At 51.0% G+C, this 14,880-nt stretch overlaps 1 protein-coding gene across 1 annotated transcript in view; it reads right to left on the reverse strand.

Moving 5' to 3' along the window:
* Positions 1-1,274: 1,274 nt before the first annotated feature.
* The window catches only part of nuak1b (NUAK family, SNF1-like kinase, 1b), a 23,941-nt gene continuing 10,335 nt past the window's right edge, over positions 1,275-14,880 (reverse strand). The window contains exons 3-7 of the mRNA XM_030365609.1: positions 11,621-11,772; positions 9,516-9,581; positions 9,194-9,313; positions 6,887-7,019; positions 1,275-6,357 (exon numbers count right to left, since the gene is read on the reverse strand). Of these exons, the coding sequence (XP_030221469.1) occupies positions 5,153-6,357; positions 6,887-7,019; positions 9,194-9,313; positions 9,516-9,581; positions 11,621-11,772 (1,676 nt within the window). The 3' untranslated portion in view covers positions 1,275-5,152. The remainder of the gene's footprint in view (positions 6,358-6,886; positions 7,020-9,193; positions 9,314-9,515; positions 9,582-11,620; positions 11,773-14,880) is intronic.

The raw sequence follows: 14,880 nt of genomic DNA on the forward strand, positions 1-14,880 counted from the left end.
GCCCACCTCCTCCCTACAGATGGGTGGAGGAGAGGGGAAATAAGAGTTTGAGTGTGGGCTGGGTGGGGGGGGGGGAGGGTCAGGCAGGCGGGCTGGTACATCAGAAGGTTTGGCAGCTGCACTTTATTTGAGGGTCAAAGAGTGAACCAGAAATTGTTCAGAAGAGGGAAAGAAATCCCTTTGAAAGTGGGGTCGCTCCAGTGTCAGCCGCGCAGACGGCCGGGGCTCTTGTGAACTTTTGATTGTGGTGCTCATACCTATTCATTATGCTCCATACGTTTGGCAGACAATGCGCCGGATTGATTGCCTCAGAAACTGCGACACAGAGCGCTGTTCTTGCGAAGCCCTATGGACGCTCTCATCGCATGACTTCACAGCGTTGCTTTTGGCCCGCTGTTGTGAAGCCCGTCGCATTTATGTTTCGTCGGGAGACAAATAAACGTCCCGGGGCCTTATCGGACAGCTCTTGAGAAACATCCCCGGTGAAAAACAGTGGCTAGGTAATGGAATTGTAAATGGAGAGGGGATATAAAAAGTATGCGGGTTGAATTCGGTGGTAGAGTAACACTAAACTCTCGGGGGGGGGGGGGGGGGGGAGGGGGAATAGTTTCGGTATGGCGAATGAGATATTCCCGTATATTATCCCCCTACGGCAGCTAGTGTACGGTGTAAGATTCATGCTGTCTGTGCATTATGAGCCAGAGCTGCAGTGCTGCCTCATCACCGAGGAGAGCCTCAGACATCCACCCACTCACTTCATCCACAATGTGGATCGCATTAAGCCGGCTGCAGAAACAACGGCAGCATCGGCAGCAGAGCAATGTGCTCTCTCCTTGGACGACCAATTGACCCCCCTCTTCCCCAAAAAGGCCTTAAAACAGAGACTCTGGGTTGAGGATCCCTTGGGCCAAATATGAACCGTATGAATGCTATGTTATGTTCCCTGCTGTACATGTCCGACAGCACTTTGTTTAATTTGGGACGTTTTTTAATTGACAGGGTGTATTACTGTTCTCTACAGAGGAGGGGGGCGGGGGCTTTTACTTTGTAATCATTAGCAGAAGCTGTTTTTTAGAGGCCAATCAAAGGTCTGCTATTTCTTTTAAAACGTCTCCTTGTGCAGGCAGTAATCTTTGTCTTATTGGCCAGTTTCACACTTTCTCTCACAGGAAACAAACCCTATTGTCTTATTTTTGCACTCGTTTTTAGCTTTTCCCGCTAGTTAAAAGGAACAGACCCACCCACTCGCACACAACATGGACAGAACACACAGCTTCTCATTATCCTTTTATTGAAGTTGTTTACGTACTTTACAGAGGCACGATGCTGAGTGGAGAAACACCCCGATGGATGAATTAAGACATTTTACAGGATTTGCTGAATCTAACACTTTGGTTTCGGTAAAACAACACGCAATGACCATCGCTTTCCAATGGACACCAACTTGTATGCCTGATGTCAGTGACGACTGAATAATTCTGACTGTGTACAGTTATGGAGGCTCATACAGTCCAAACGAAGCCAACCCATAGATATGGAGTTCTTTTGAATTAGTTTTTTTTTTTTGAATGGCTTGATCAGCAATAAATATATAAAAAAACACAATGATAATATTTTTTCATTATAAAAACAAAATCATAGAAGATAGCGAAGGCACTGATCATTTTCAACCTTGGCCGTCTGGAATCACTCTCAGACACCAGTACAGAACCAAAAGTGAATAGTACTGAGCCTGAACCAAATAAAAGCACTTAAATAACCAAATAATACCAATTTATTATTATTGTCATAACAAAACAAAAAGATCCAGTCAAGTTTTCCTATGATTAGTCAGTGAACCAACAGAGATAAGTCAGGTATTTCCAGTTCGGCAGCAAAATACTTTGTCAAATCGTACTGTCCTCTGTTTCCCAGCATTATGGCACTCCGCAACTTCGGTAGATGACAATACTTCTTCTTTGGTGTTAGCTATTTAGCCAGATGGAGCTACATACTTTGAGGTTACCTCTATTCCAATCACTTTGGTACAGTTTTGCCGTTTGTGTATCATTCAATATGAGAGCTTATCTGACCCTATGGGTTTACCCAAAACAGGCGGGCAACACTCAACACACAAACACTGATTTGAGATTTATGCATATCTTTTGCCAAATTCAAAAGAAGAATACAAGTCCTACCATAACATAGCACAATATAAAAGTTTCTTATATTTTGTAGAATCATAAAACAGAAGCGTAATAAAACAAAAATACTAACATAGTATAATTTCATCACTGTAAATCCAGTTGACAATACAAATCCAGGACAAAACGTTACAAGTCTTCCATATGAATCAATACCCAGGACCTTTTCCCAACACGGACCGACCACTGAAAACATTCCACACACACGATTTCTTGTATTTTTTCAAGGGGTCTTTTTTTTTTTCTGCATAATTTCCCAACAACATCATCTAATGCTAATGCTGGATGATGTCACCCATTAAACCTCCCAGTCCTTACTGCTGTGGCTGAGGAAGGCAGAGGTTTGTGGCGTATGGCCTTACAGAACACACACTCACACACACACAACCAGGTTGACCCTTTAGACAAGCTGTATCAACAGCCTGAAGCGTTTCCACTGCAAAACAACTCAGTCAACCCCCCCGCTCAAAAATAAGTTTAAAAAAAATCGTAGTATAGATTGAAATAATAAACCTTGAGATGAAGTATGAGCGACTTCATTCATTAATGGTGGGAATCCCGTTGGAAAAAAATGCTGCTTGACTACTCTCTGACCTCCCCTGAATCATTTGAATAGCGTACTTCTCAATTTACTGTAACTTCCCATCAACCTTCTCTTTACCTACTTCCTTTCCTTTCAAAAGTCTCCATAACCATTTTCACTTTCAGTAATCCTTTCCTTCTCGCTTTCCGGTTTATTCGTTTTTGGACACACTCCCTCAAGAGGCCATCGAAAAATACAAATCTCCCCAAAGAAAATTCTAACCGGAAAGCCTTCTCCAATCTCATCGCCACTTCTCATCGCCAATCCATTCACTCTTCCTCTTTCCTTCTTCTTCTTCTTCTTCTTCTTCTCTGTCTCACTCTTCACAAATCACTTCATCTGAACCCTCTAACTCAGCTCATCGCTAACTCTCTCTCCCCATCTCTCTCTCTAGCTCTCTCGCCATCAAATAAAAACAATAGCTGGCTAATTATGCTGGCTCGACGTAACGGCCCCAGTATACACAGCTGGGGGGCTTGGGGCTGGATGTGTTTGTGAGGGGGGGGGGGGGGCAGACTGCAGGTCCCACCTGAGCCAAAGAAGCCCTGTCTGGGCTGCTGATAAGATCGCTAGCACGGGCACGTCTGCAACGGCAGCAGCCATTGTCTGTGGAATGCGCTGTGTCATCAGCGTCTGGAGAAACAAACGCACCTCCCTAGGTCCCTGACACAGAGAGGGGTGGCGCGGGATCCGGTGAGACATTAACCAAACGCCAGGGGGGGTCAGAAAACACACCTTCGACACCTTAGGTCAGCGTGCACCGGTGCACATTTTTAAACCCTGCTGGGGGTCTGTCCGGGTTTAGGGTTTAACGCTCGGTCGCTCACCAGAAATGTGTTGTGAGGTTATTTATAAAAACAAATATTAAAAAAAAAGGACCCCCAGCGGTGTGTTTGTTTGCCAGGAACATTCCAGTTCTGTGAGTGATGCATTGTGGGCCATCCCGTGTGACTAAAGATCCCTCTTGTCTCGTTTAGGTGAGCTGCGGAAGACTGTGTGTCCTTCCAACCACGTCTCCTGAAGTGGGGACACAATGATCCATGTTGTCATGGAACACAGACTGGGCTATTTTAAGAGTCTGCCGTGCTAGTCTGTTTGTAATCAAGTCTGTGTGTGTGTGTGTGTTTGCGTGTGTATTGTTTTACCTGTGGCCTGGAGGAGGAGAAGGAGAATAAGATGAATCGCTTTCATCAGAGTCACCCTTGACCCCCTCCCTTTTTTTCCCTCATTCCACAGTAATAAAAGATGGCTGGTCGACCATGTGTTAAAGGTCCTGGTTCTCTCCACATTCCCAAACTAAATCAAAACAATAACATGGCCTCACTGGTGGCATGGCTTTCCTCTGCACTCCCGGGAACGACATAATATAATCTCATTATATGATTGAAAAATAAAAATAAAAACAAGGCACTACATATCCTCAAGTATCGTACACATATATACGACATATGCGTTTAAATGAAGATACACTCGGGCTGCGTGTGTTACATACGCAGCCGTAGTTTAATATGCTGATTATACATATAGTTATGCTTCCCCATCACTTAGTAACAGAATTATATATGTCGGTTCCCTCCATGAGCTTCAGACTCTTCCAGTAAAACAGCCACATCCACCAGTTTGGCGTTCAAAAACTAAAAGCTACACACAACTATTAATAAATAATTAACATCAACAGTTATTTTGGAGCAAGACCCTGGTTTGTTAACAAAAAAACAAACAAAACAAAAGATACAGGAAGTAAAGATCACAAAAGCGTGTGCTCTCTGTGAGTTTTAAGGTGCTGTTGTAAACTCAAACTAAAAAAGGTTGCGGTTCAGCCAGAAAAGGCAACCGATTTCTGCTCCATGCGTTTGTGATTCTAACTTGCCTTTCTGCTGAATATGTAAACATTTGAACACAGCAAAGTCTATGGGTGGGCCGACAAAAGACACACTGGGTGGCATTCTCTCTTGCCAGCTACTTATCTAACTTCCATCTCATATTCTCAAATACATGCTAACTGAATTTCCTCTGGCCAGAGAAGTGCATTCGCGTGCATGTGTGTGTGTGTGTGTGCGTTCCTGTGTTGTTTACACGTCGTTCTGATCCAGATTTCCTGACTCTCGTTGGAAACCTTCCCCCCCCCCAAAAAAAGGTATATCCCAGCAACACACTGGTCGTCAATACCACCTATGTAAACGTTCACATCGCACAGGACCAACACACAATCACACACACACAGAGGCACGCACGCCAGTGAGCACACATACACACACACACACACACACACACACACACACACACACACACACACACACGCACGCACGCAAACACGCACACACTCACAAACACACACACACACGCACACACGCACACACACACTGTCTTGCATGCCACCCAGCGGTCAGGTGTGGGTGCTGCAGCTGATGTCCAGGGCCTGCTGATACACCTGAGTCATGTCCTCAAGGTCCCCGAGCAGGGAGAAGCTGCCGTTGTCCCCCGGCGACCCGGGCTTCCCGCGGGACCCCCGCCGCCCGAAGCCCTTGGACCCCTGGAGGAGGAGCGGCGGCGCGGCCTGGAACCCCTGGAAGTTGGCCAGCTGCAGCAGGTTCTCGGCCGACACGCAGGCCCTGATGTTGGGGCGCAGACGGGCGGAGCCGCCGGAGGGGGGCCACTCGGCCCCGCCGAGGGCGCTGGGGGACAGGGAGAGCGCCGAGCCGTCCTCCCCCACGATGCTGGAGGGCCGGCTCTGGCTGCGGGACAGGCCCGACTCGGCCGCCGTGCCGGCCTCGCACAGGGCCGCCGCCGCCGCCGCCGCCACGGCCGCCGCCGACGGGGGCCCGCTGAAGGTGGAGTACTTGCCGTTGCGCTTCAGGATGCCCTTGCGGCCCATGGCTCGTTTGGGCGGCGAGCTGGCGAGCAGCGACATGGCGGCGCCCCCCAGCAGCTCCGAGGACTCGCTGCGCTCCGGGGACGAGTAGTAGCCCGACTCGCGCTGCTGTTGGTTGTTCTTCAGGATGCCTTTCTTGGGGAGGGTGGGCGCCGCCATCTTGGCCGGGGAGCCCCCCGCCGCGTTCTCCATAGCCTCCTCCTCGCGCTCGGGACCGGACCCTTCCTCCCCTCCCCCTCCTCGGCCGCTGGCCGACGGGCGCAGCAGCAGCGCCGGCTGGCCCTGCTCCGTCTGCTCGGGGCTGGGTGTGCGAGGTTCCCCGGCGAGCCTGGTCTTCAGGATGCCCTTGGGTCTCTTCAGGCCCGGCTTGTCCTCCGGCCCGGCGCCGCCCGGAGCGTTGCCGCCGCCGCCGCCGCCGCCGCCGCCGCCACCGGCGTCGTCGTCTTCGTTGTTGTCTTCGTCGTCCTCCACGTTCTCCTTCTTGGACTTCTTGGGCCTCTGCCGCAGCGGCAGGGGGGCCGCGGCGGGCTTCTCGGAGCGGTTCTGCCAGTCGATGAGGCGGGCCAGCATGGGAGAGCTCCCGTGATCGTGCTGGGTCTCGCAGTCGCACACGCTGTTCTTCCAGCCCCAGTTGACCCACCAGTGGTTGGCGATGTCCTCCACGGTGGCCCGGCGGTCGGGGTTCACCATCAGCATCCATCGGATCAGACCCCGGGCGTCTGGAGAGAGATGGACAGAGGGACAGACGGACAGACGGACAGAGGGACAGACGGACAGAGGGACAGAGGGACAGAGGGACAAGGGTCAGAAACATTGACGCGGTTCCGTTTGGTCGTTAAGCAGGTTGTATGCTTTTATGGGAAATAAACTTGGCAAAAGCTTAGGCCTGTACAACTTCAGTCTGTGTCATTCAAAGGAACCCAAAAGTATTGTTATTTTCTGTCGGCCACAACTTGAGCAGAACATGATGAGGAATGAGAAAAGCGATGGAGAAAGAGAGTGAGACAGCCAGATACAGAGAAACAAAAAGAGAGAGAGAGAGAGAGCCAGAGTCAGAGAGAGAGCGAGAGTCAGAGAGAGCGCGAGAGAGGGAGGGAGAGAGAGTCAGTGCGAGAAAGGGAGAGGAAGAGAGGGGGAGAGAGAGATAGAGAGTGAGAGAGGGGAGAGAGGGAGAGAGGGAAACAGTGAATAGAGAGCGAGAGGCAGAGAGGGAGAGAGCGTAAAGTACAGGACAACATCAGACAGTACCGGAGGACTGGGTGGGCTCTCGGTATTCTCCGTTGCTGATCTGGCGGATGAGGTTCTTGTGGTTCCCGCCATCAAAGGGCATGGCCCCGTAGACCAACGTGTACAGCAGAACCCCCAGAGCCCAGCTGTCCACCTGTGGAACAAGGAAACACAAACAAAAGCCCCCAAAACTTTGAGATCCACAAATAGAAACAGGAATTGCGCAATTGGTGCGGTGACGACGCGTGTTGCACAATGGAAAACCCCATATCTCTGGTTCTATTTAGGTAAGGGATTCATATCGACTTAGTCACTCGCTGCAGCACCGTGTGCTCGGCTGCATCTGACGTTGACCCAGAAAGAGACCTGATTTAATCGTGCCTTATATGACGCGTCCATATTTCAAACGTCTAGTTCTGGACATAAAGAATCCCTCTGGTGTGGGGGGATGTATGACATCACCCCAGACACATACCACTGGAACGACTGGTTGATGGTGGTGGTGGTGGTGGTGGAGGAGGATGGGGGTGGAGGTGGGTGCCCAGGATAAATCCTCCTTGACCCCCACACCCCCGGCTCCCCACACCACCATCACCACCACCACCACCACCACCACCACCACCACCACCACCACCACCACCACCACCACCAGCACCACCACCACCACCACCACCACCACCACCACCACCACCAGCACCAGCCCCTGCTCTGTCCAGCAGACGCAAGCTGCCACCAGGTCCTCTAATGCGGTGTGTCTTCCTGAGGTAAGGCTGTTACATAAGACTGTGTGTCTGGTGGGGGACCAGGGGAGAGGGGGGGAGGGTTGTAATGTAATGAGGCCAGCAGAGATGGCAGAGCACACTGCTACATGGCCCCTGACAGTTCATCTGAGCTCATCCCATCTTGTGTGCGTGAGTTTGTGTGTTCGTGGCCGGATGCATGTGTGCGTGCCGAGTATGCACGCATGTAGGTGTGCGCGTGTGCGTGTGTCCACGTGCACGCTGTTAGTGCGCTAAAGGGGACGTCTGGATGCTGGAGGTCTGGTGGTGGCTGGACACTTAAGAGAGATTGTCTTGGAAACAGGAAATCAGATAGGGGCCACTTAAAGGCAATATGAACTTCCTGTCAGGGCCTGCAGTGAGAATGTTGCACCCTGTCACCCGTGGGGCTGCTGGGTCCACTCCTGGAGCCAATAGATGATGACCGTCACTGTGTTTCTATTTCGAGCCACTGTAATGTGTTTGCTGTAATTTGCGGCTTTTTCTGCCTCAGCCCGGGACTCCTGCCATTTGGTTTTTCCGATGGGAATGGCCGCTGCTCGCCACTGTTTTTAGCGCTCTCCAAAGTTAATTACCGTGAATTACGGTAAAATGGAAAACGGTGGGATTTGGATGAAAAATAAAATCGGTTGGGCTTTGTTTTTGTCCAGCTGTCAGAGTGTAGAGCAGACAGACTTGTTTGTGGATCGCTTTGAACTCGGTAGCCTAAATAACGGGCTTTTCAAGGAAGCAGTTTTTCGCCCTTCGTGTTAGAACCTCCTGACTTAGACCGTGGGCGATGCACGGTGGGCCCTCGGGGAGAGCGGGCCCCGGGTTCCTGTTAGATGTAGAGGCTGAGAGCCGGTGGCGTCTCCCACAGCTCCTCTACTTCAAAGCAGCCACTCAGCAAGACCACAGACCGGGGGAGGGAAGGAGGGGCAGAGGGGAGGAAGATGGGGTGGCTGTATGATATGCAGACAGTATCTAACCTCACCCACCGCCACCACCCCCAAACTCGGCCTGTGAAGATCTGAGACAGCCGCCCCCCTCCCCCGCGGAGACTGGAATCATAGGAGTGAATCCATCAAAGAGCCCACCTTCTGCAGCCCAGCCCAGTGAATGCTGTTTGAAGATGGTTCTTAATCATCGCTTCAGTAAAAAGTGAAGGTCAACTGGCTTGAGTGTATTGGCAGTCATGGAGGGTTCATGTAAATACACAAAAAGTACGTCTGCATTTATTTTTTATTTTTTAAAGGATATTTTAATCCAAAGCGATTAACCGTTAACTCAGAGAACGATCATTAGGGATCAGAGTCGTCTTGCTCAAGGGTTAGGCGGCGGACGTGGGGGTTCGAACCCAGTGCCTTTTGGCTTTGGGAACACACTAGCCTCTATGCTGCCAGCTATAAGGCAGAGGATGGGAGGGGGGCAGGATAGTGTTTGAAGGGTATGAAGTGGGTGTGGGGGTGAGGATGGGTGACGACGAGTCTAAATAGTGCACAGCACCCAACGGAACGGAGTCGTGTTTCATTGGGGGGGGTTTTGGTTTCTGATTGGCCGCGGCTCTCACCTCAGGGCCGCGGTAAGGTTTTCCGTTGACGATCTCTGGCGAGGCGTAGAGCGGACTGCCGCAGAAGGTCTGCAGCAGCTTGTCCTTGTGGTACAGGTTGGACAGCCCGAAGTCTGCGATCTGGGGGGACAGGCATGCCGCAGTCGTTAGGGGGGGGGGGGGGGGGGCGAGGAAGGGTTTGGGCCATGTGACGATGTGTTCATCCACAATGTATAAGATAATTAAAAAGGAGGATGGGGGCTATGCTAATCCCATGTGCATTGTTGTGTCTGTAGATTAAATAGCTGATCAAGGAACGCCCCATAAAGATCATAATTCATACCTTGATATTGCCGTTTTCATCCAGTAGCACATTTTCCAGTTTGAGATCCCTGTGGACCACTCCATTCTGTCAACAACAACAACATCCACAGAGAACAACGTCAGTGAAACACATGGATGAATGGTGATATCCTTCACGACAGCTGAAGCCGAGCGAAGAAAACAGTGGATCGCATTTAGCGGTGATTTACTCAGACGGGCTATCGGGCCGCACTCGGGGGAAATCAAGACTGTCTGTTGGGATGGCTCTGCTTAATTGGGATCGCTGTGCTGACATATTTATCTTCCTTTTTTTTTTCCCCCTTCTGGCTAACATGTGTCGTACAGATATGAGACTTGACGTTATTCCAAGGGGCCATTACGGACAAAAAAATAAACAACCACCCCGAGAACCTTTCATCGTTAACATCGCAGCAACAACATCAAAAAATTGAGCGAACATGTGTCTTTTAGGGGGTACTAAAAATTCTTTCAAATGTAGGTGGGAGGGCCGTGTGGTGAGACAGTGACTTCATTTCCACATCCCCGCGGGCTGGCTTGCTTGTTGTCTATTGGTTATTGTCTGACAACAGCCTCATGCTCATATGGTTGTGATTGGTTATTGGTTCGCTGCCCTCCCCCCCCTCCCCCCCCTCCCCCTACCCCCCCCCCCCCCCCCCCCCCCCCCCTCTCCCACCCCTAGTGTGAGGCGGTGGCGATTAGTAGTGAGGGGCGGTGATGATTCATCTTCCTTGGCACTGTAAGCCACACACACACGCCCCCACACTCACACTCGCACACACACACACACACACACACACATACACACAAACTCAAACTACAGGCTATCCAAGGGGCATGACATCATCCCTATCTCCAGCTGGAAAGATGATGACTCTAAGGGATTGGTTTGCAGGGAGGGAGGGAGGGGGGGGGGGAGGGAGGCGGGACTGAGGTGAGGTAGGGGTGTGTGTGTGTTTGTGTGTGCTTGTCTGTGTGTGTGTGGGGGGGGGGGGGGGGGGGGGGGGGGGGGGGGGGGGTTGTATAGGTGCCAGCGGAAGTAGAGGACAGAGGAGTGAGAGTGAGAGAGAAAAAGGTGAGCTAAATTAACACCAGATGACGCATAAACAGGGCTGGCACCTCCGAGTGAATCATGGGAGTTTTTGTTGGCGATAATCCGCCATATCGACAGGACTCACGAGAGATGTAGCATTGTGAAAACCCTCGATCAACGTAAATATACCGTAACTCAGGCTGATCTTTGCCAAGTCTCGCATGAGAAACACTGTGGCCGTTTCAGAAACAACCGTAATGACAACTCATTTCACGCTAAATTACTACACAGTGACCGAAAAAACATTCCAATGCTCCTATGCTTCCAAGTATAGGCGGTTATTGCAAGAAGACGTCGCGATGCGCAATCACTATGCACAGCATATGGATGTATATATAGCTATATATATATATAGATTTATATAAACTGAAAGTGGATTTGAGGCCTGCTGAAATGGGCTGTGTTCCGTCTCGCAGACAGAAACAGATGGCTCTCCCTACGACCAGCGCGCCAAGAACAGCACGGCGAGATCACTGATCCACCACACCGTCCTTCAGTCTGCGGGGCTGATCTCAGATCAGCCCCGAAGACTGAAGGACAGTGTGGTGGACGCTATATGAGAAGGCATGGTCAATGTAACCCAGAGAGAGCGCGCACACACCCTGGCCTGGACTGCATGAAACAAGACAAAAACAACCTGGGATTGACGTCTGTGTGTGTGTGCGTGTGTGTGTGTGTGTCTGCCCGTGTGTGTATGTGTGTGTGAGTGAGTCGCCGTTTGTGTGTTTGTGTGTATGTGTGTGGACGTGTCCGAGAGGGGTAGAGAGATTGAGACAGGGAGAGAGTGAGAGTGTGTACAAAAGCCTGTGCTGGTTACTGTACAGTTTATGTGTGTGTTTATACTGTATAGGTATGTGCAAATGTAGTTTGGAGCACAGTATGTGTGTGTACGTCTGCCTGCCTGTGTGTGTGTCTGTGTGTCTGTGTGTGTGTGTGTGTGTGTGTGTGTGTGTGTGTGTGTGTGTGTGTGTGTGTGTGTGTGTGTGTGCGTGCGTGTGTGCGCTCTGGGTCACCTTGTGGCAGTGGTGCACGGCGGACACTATCTGTCTGAAGAAGCGTCGCGTCTCTCGCTCGCCCAGACGCCGGCGCTCGCTGATGTAGTCGTACAGCTCTCCCTTGCTGGCGTACTCCATCACAATCACAATCTTGTCCTTGTTTTCGAACACTGAGGGAGAGAGAGAGAGGGGAGACGGAGAGGGAAGAGAGAGGGGAGAGAGAGGGGAAGGGATTATTATTAGGTCATTACGAACGTAAACACATGGTGAGCTCTCGGGGTCGCCGTTGCTAGAGTTTTCCTATCGAGCCACGCCTTGGGGGCCACACCTATCGCTGACGCTAGCCTGGGCACAGCGGACCACCCGGGCTCTCCGCCGTAATGCCCTGCTCAAGGGTCAAACTGGTTCAACCTTGACCCCGGTTGAGGCTGACCGCTCGGAGTGCGTCCAATCAGAGTACAGTTTTTTTCAGACATTCTAAAACCAACTGAATCAGAGGGGAAACAGTTTTTTGAGATGCTTGTTCATTCAGGAGCAGGTAGTAGTAGTGAGAAGGCCTCTGGCTATCTGTGTCAAGGTAAACACTGGGATTCCTAACCCAGAACCTTTTGTCTCGGAGTCAAACACAACATTGTCCAACTTTCATCAACTTCAGGATAATATAAACATAACCATAAACATAGGCTTAACAATAATCCGGTCAGACAGTGGTTTCAGATGTTCATCGTCAGTGCATTTAATTTCACATTTCAGCGCGATGGAGACATTGTTAGAGGGAAGCGCGTGTGAATGTGTTCTTTTCTTCGCCTCCTTTGTGTCCGAGCGGGTCTCCACATTCCAGGGGAGCCATTACATTTTTGAACGTCTCCCAGGGTTACATCACCTAAACCCCACCTCATCTGAGGCGCAGGGAGGCACTGTTGTTTAAATCAAACCAACCCCTCAGAGAGCAGGGGAGGGGTTCGACATCAAGGGGAAGAAGGAGAGGGGGAGAGAAAGAAAGAAAGAAAGAAAGAAAGAAAGAAAGAAAGAAAGAAAGAAAGAAAGAAAGAAAGAAAAAAAGAAAGAGCGAGATAGCAGGGAAAGTGAGGGAGAGAGAGGGAGAGAGATAAAGAGGAGGGAGGGAGGGATTGTTCACTCCTTTTTTAAGCCACTCTTTTTTAACTCTCTTTCAACTCTCTCAACTAGTTTCAGGACACCACCCTTCAGCTTTTCCCCCTTTGCACAGATGCTGGATATCACACTGAGTCCTGGCCAGTGTCTACGCAATCTACATGTTTTGTATTAGCAACCACATGTGCTGCATGAGCTCCACCTCTGCCATCCACTTGTTGGACGATGGAAAGATGGCGGGTGTGAGAATAAAGGAGCCATGGTGAGAGAGAGAGAGAGAGAGAGAGAGAGAGAGAGAGAGAGAGAGAGAGAGAGAGAGAGAGAGAGAGAGAGAGAGAGAGAGAGAGAGAGAGAGAGAGAGAGAGAGAGAGAGAGAGAGAGAGAGACAGCGAGACAGAGAGAGAGAGAGAGAGAGAGAGAGAGAGAGAGAGAGAGAGAGAGAGAGAGAGACACAGCGAGACAGAGAGAGAGAGAGACACAGCGAGACAGAGAGAGAGAGAGAGAGAGATAGAGACAGCGAGACAGCGAGACAGGGAGAGAGACAGTGAGACAGAGAGAGAGAGAGAGAGAGAGAGAGAGAGAGAGAGAGAGACAGCGAGACGGACAGAGAGAGAGATAGTGAGACAGACAGAGAGAGAGACAGCGAGACAGACAGAGAGAGAGACAGCGAGACAGACAGAGAGAGAGACAGCGAGACAGAGAGAGAGACAGCGAGGGAGGGAGGGGGTAAGGAGCGGTGACAACATCCCAGTGGGCCGTGGCGCTCCTCATTGTGTGTCGTGGTTTTCCCACACCACAGGGTCACCGGGGGTGAGGGCCCCTGCTTTCTGCACCCATGACTGAGCACCTTCATATTGTGCGACCCTGCTCCTCTCTTAGACCCACCCCCTTCTCCTCCTCCTCCTCCTCCTCGTCCTCCCCCCCCCCCTCCTGCTTCCCATGGGGGCCCTCTTTGGAGTCGTAATCCTGTAGAACAACACTGGGTCGCTGAGTGATGGTAATTCTCCCCGATTGTGACCGTCTGGCCGGCCGGGCCGCTCACACCCTGAGGGGTCCGGTCCCAGTCGCCAAGCCCCTCGGGAGACACACACACACACACACACACACACACACACACACACACACACACACACACACACACACACACACACACACACACACACACACACACACACACACACACACACACACACACACAGTGTCGGCTGGAGGCTTGGAGAGGGTTCTGTTCTGTTCCGTCTTCTGATTGGTGGACGGACCTGTGGCCACTGACCCATGGCAAAAGGGTCAGGGTTTTGGTCATGAAAAACACTCAAGTCCCCCCCCCCCCTCCCCCCCCCCCCCCCCTCCCCTATGTGGGGCATTCGTTTACCCTTTGACCTCTTCGCCGGCGATGTAATTACCTGGCTGGTGGGTGTTGTAACTCAGGTGAGGGGCCGCCTGTTTACTGCCCACCCCACCGTTCTCTGTGTGTGGGTCATCCGTTAACCGTCCTCCCTTCACCAGGCACCCCCCTCCCCCCATGACCACACACACTACTGTTGTGACATTATTCACCTGGGGTCTTCATAAGGCGCATGCCTTTAGCCTTATTATCCGAGGTGAGTTGAAAGGTCTCAAACCGGTACTCTTGTACTGTCTGAAACTCATTATGATTTCTTCCATTTTTATGCCAAGCTAATAGCGTTGTTAAATCGGTGGCCAGGGTTGATTAAACAAACAAACAGAAACAGACAGTACTTGGACAGTCATTTTATCAATTTTACTGTACCCTCTCTCTGTCTCTCACTGTCTCTCTCTCTTTCTGTCTTTCTTGCCTCTGCAGGTTTTGTCTGGGACGATGGGGGCATCCCAAACAGCCAACACGCAAACAGCTTGACACACATACAATTTAGCTGGATGACCCAAATTGAGCGTTGTGTATCACATTCTTTTGGGGAGGCCGAGCAAGGGTTTGACAGTAGGGGGTGGACTGGTAACGAGCAGTGAAGAGCAACATAGCACTTTGAAAACGCCTCGTGATATCTGGACAGAATGCTGATGGTGGCTGAAGTCGAACCGAGAGGGAGAGGAGGGGAGAGAGAGAGGAGGGAAAAGGAGGGAGAGAGAGGGGGAAAGAGTGGGAGAGAGAGAGGGAAAGAGAGGGAGAGTGAGGAGGGTAAGAG

This window comes from Gadus morhua, chromosome 9 (genome assembly GCF_902167405.1).
Source record: "Gadus morhua chromosome 9, gadMor3.0, whole genome shotgun sequence".
Classification (NCBI taxonomy): Eukaryota; Metazoa; Chordata; class Actinopteri; order Gadiformes; family Gadidae; genus Gadus; species Gadus morhua.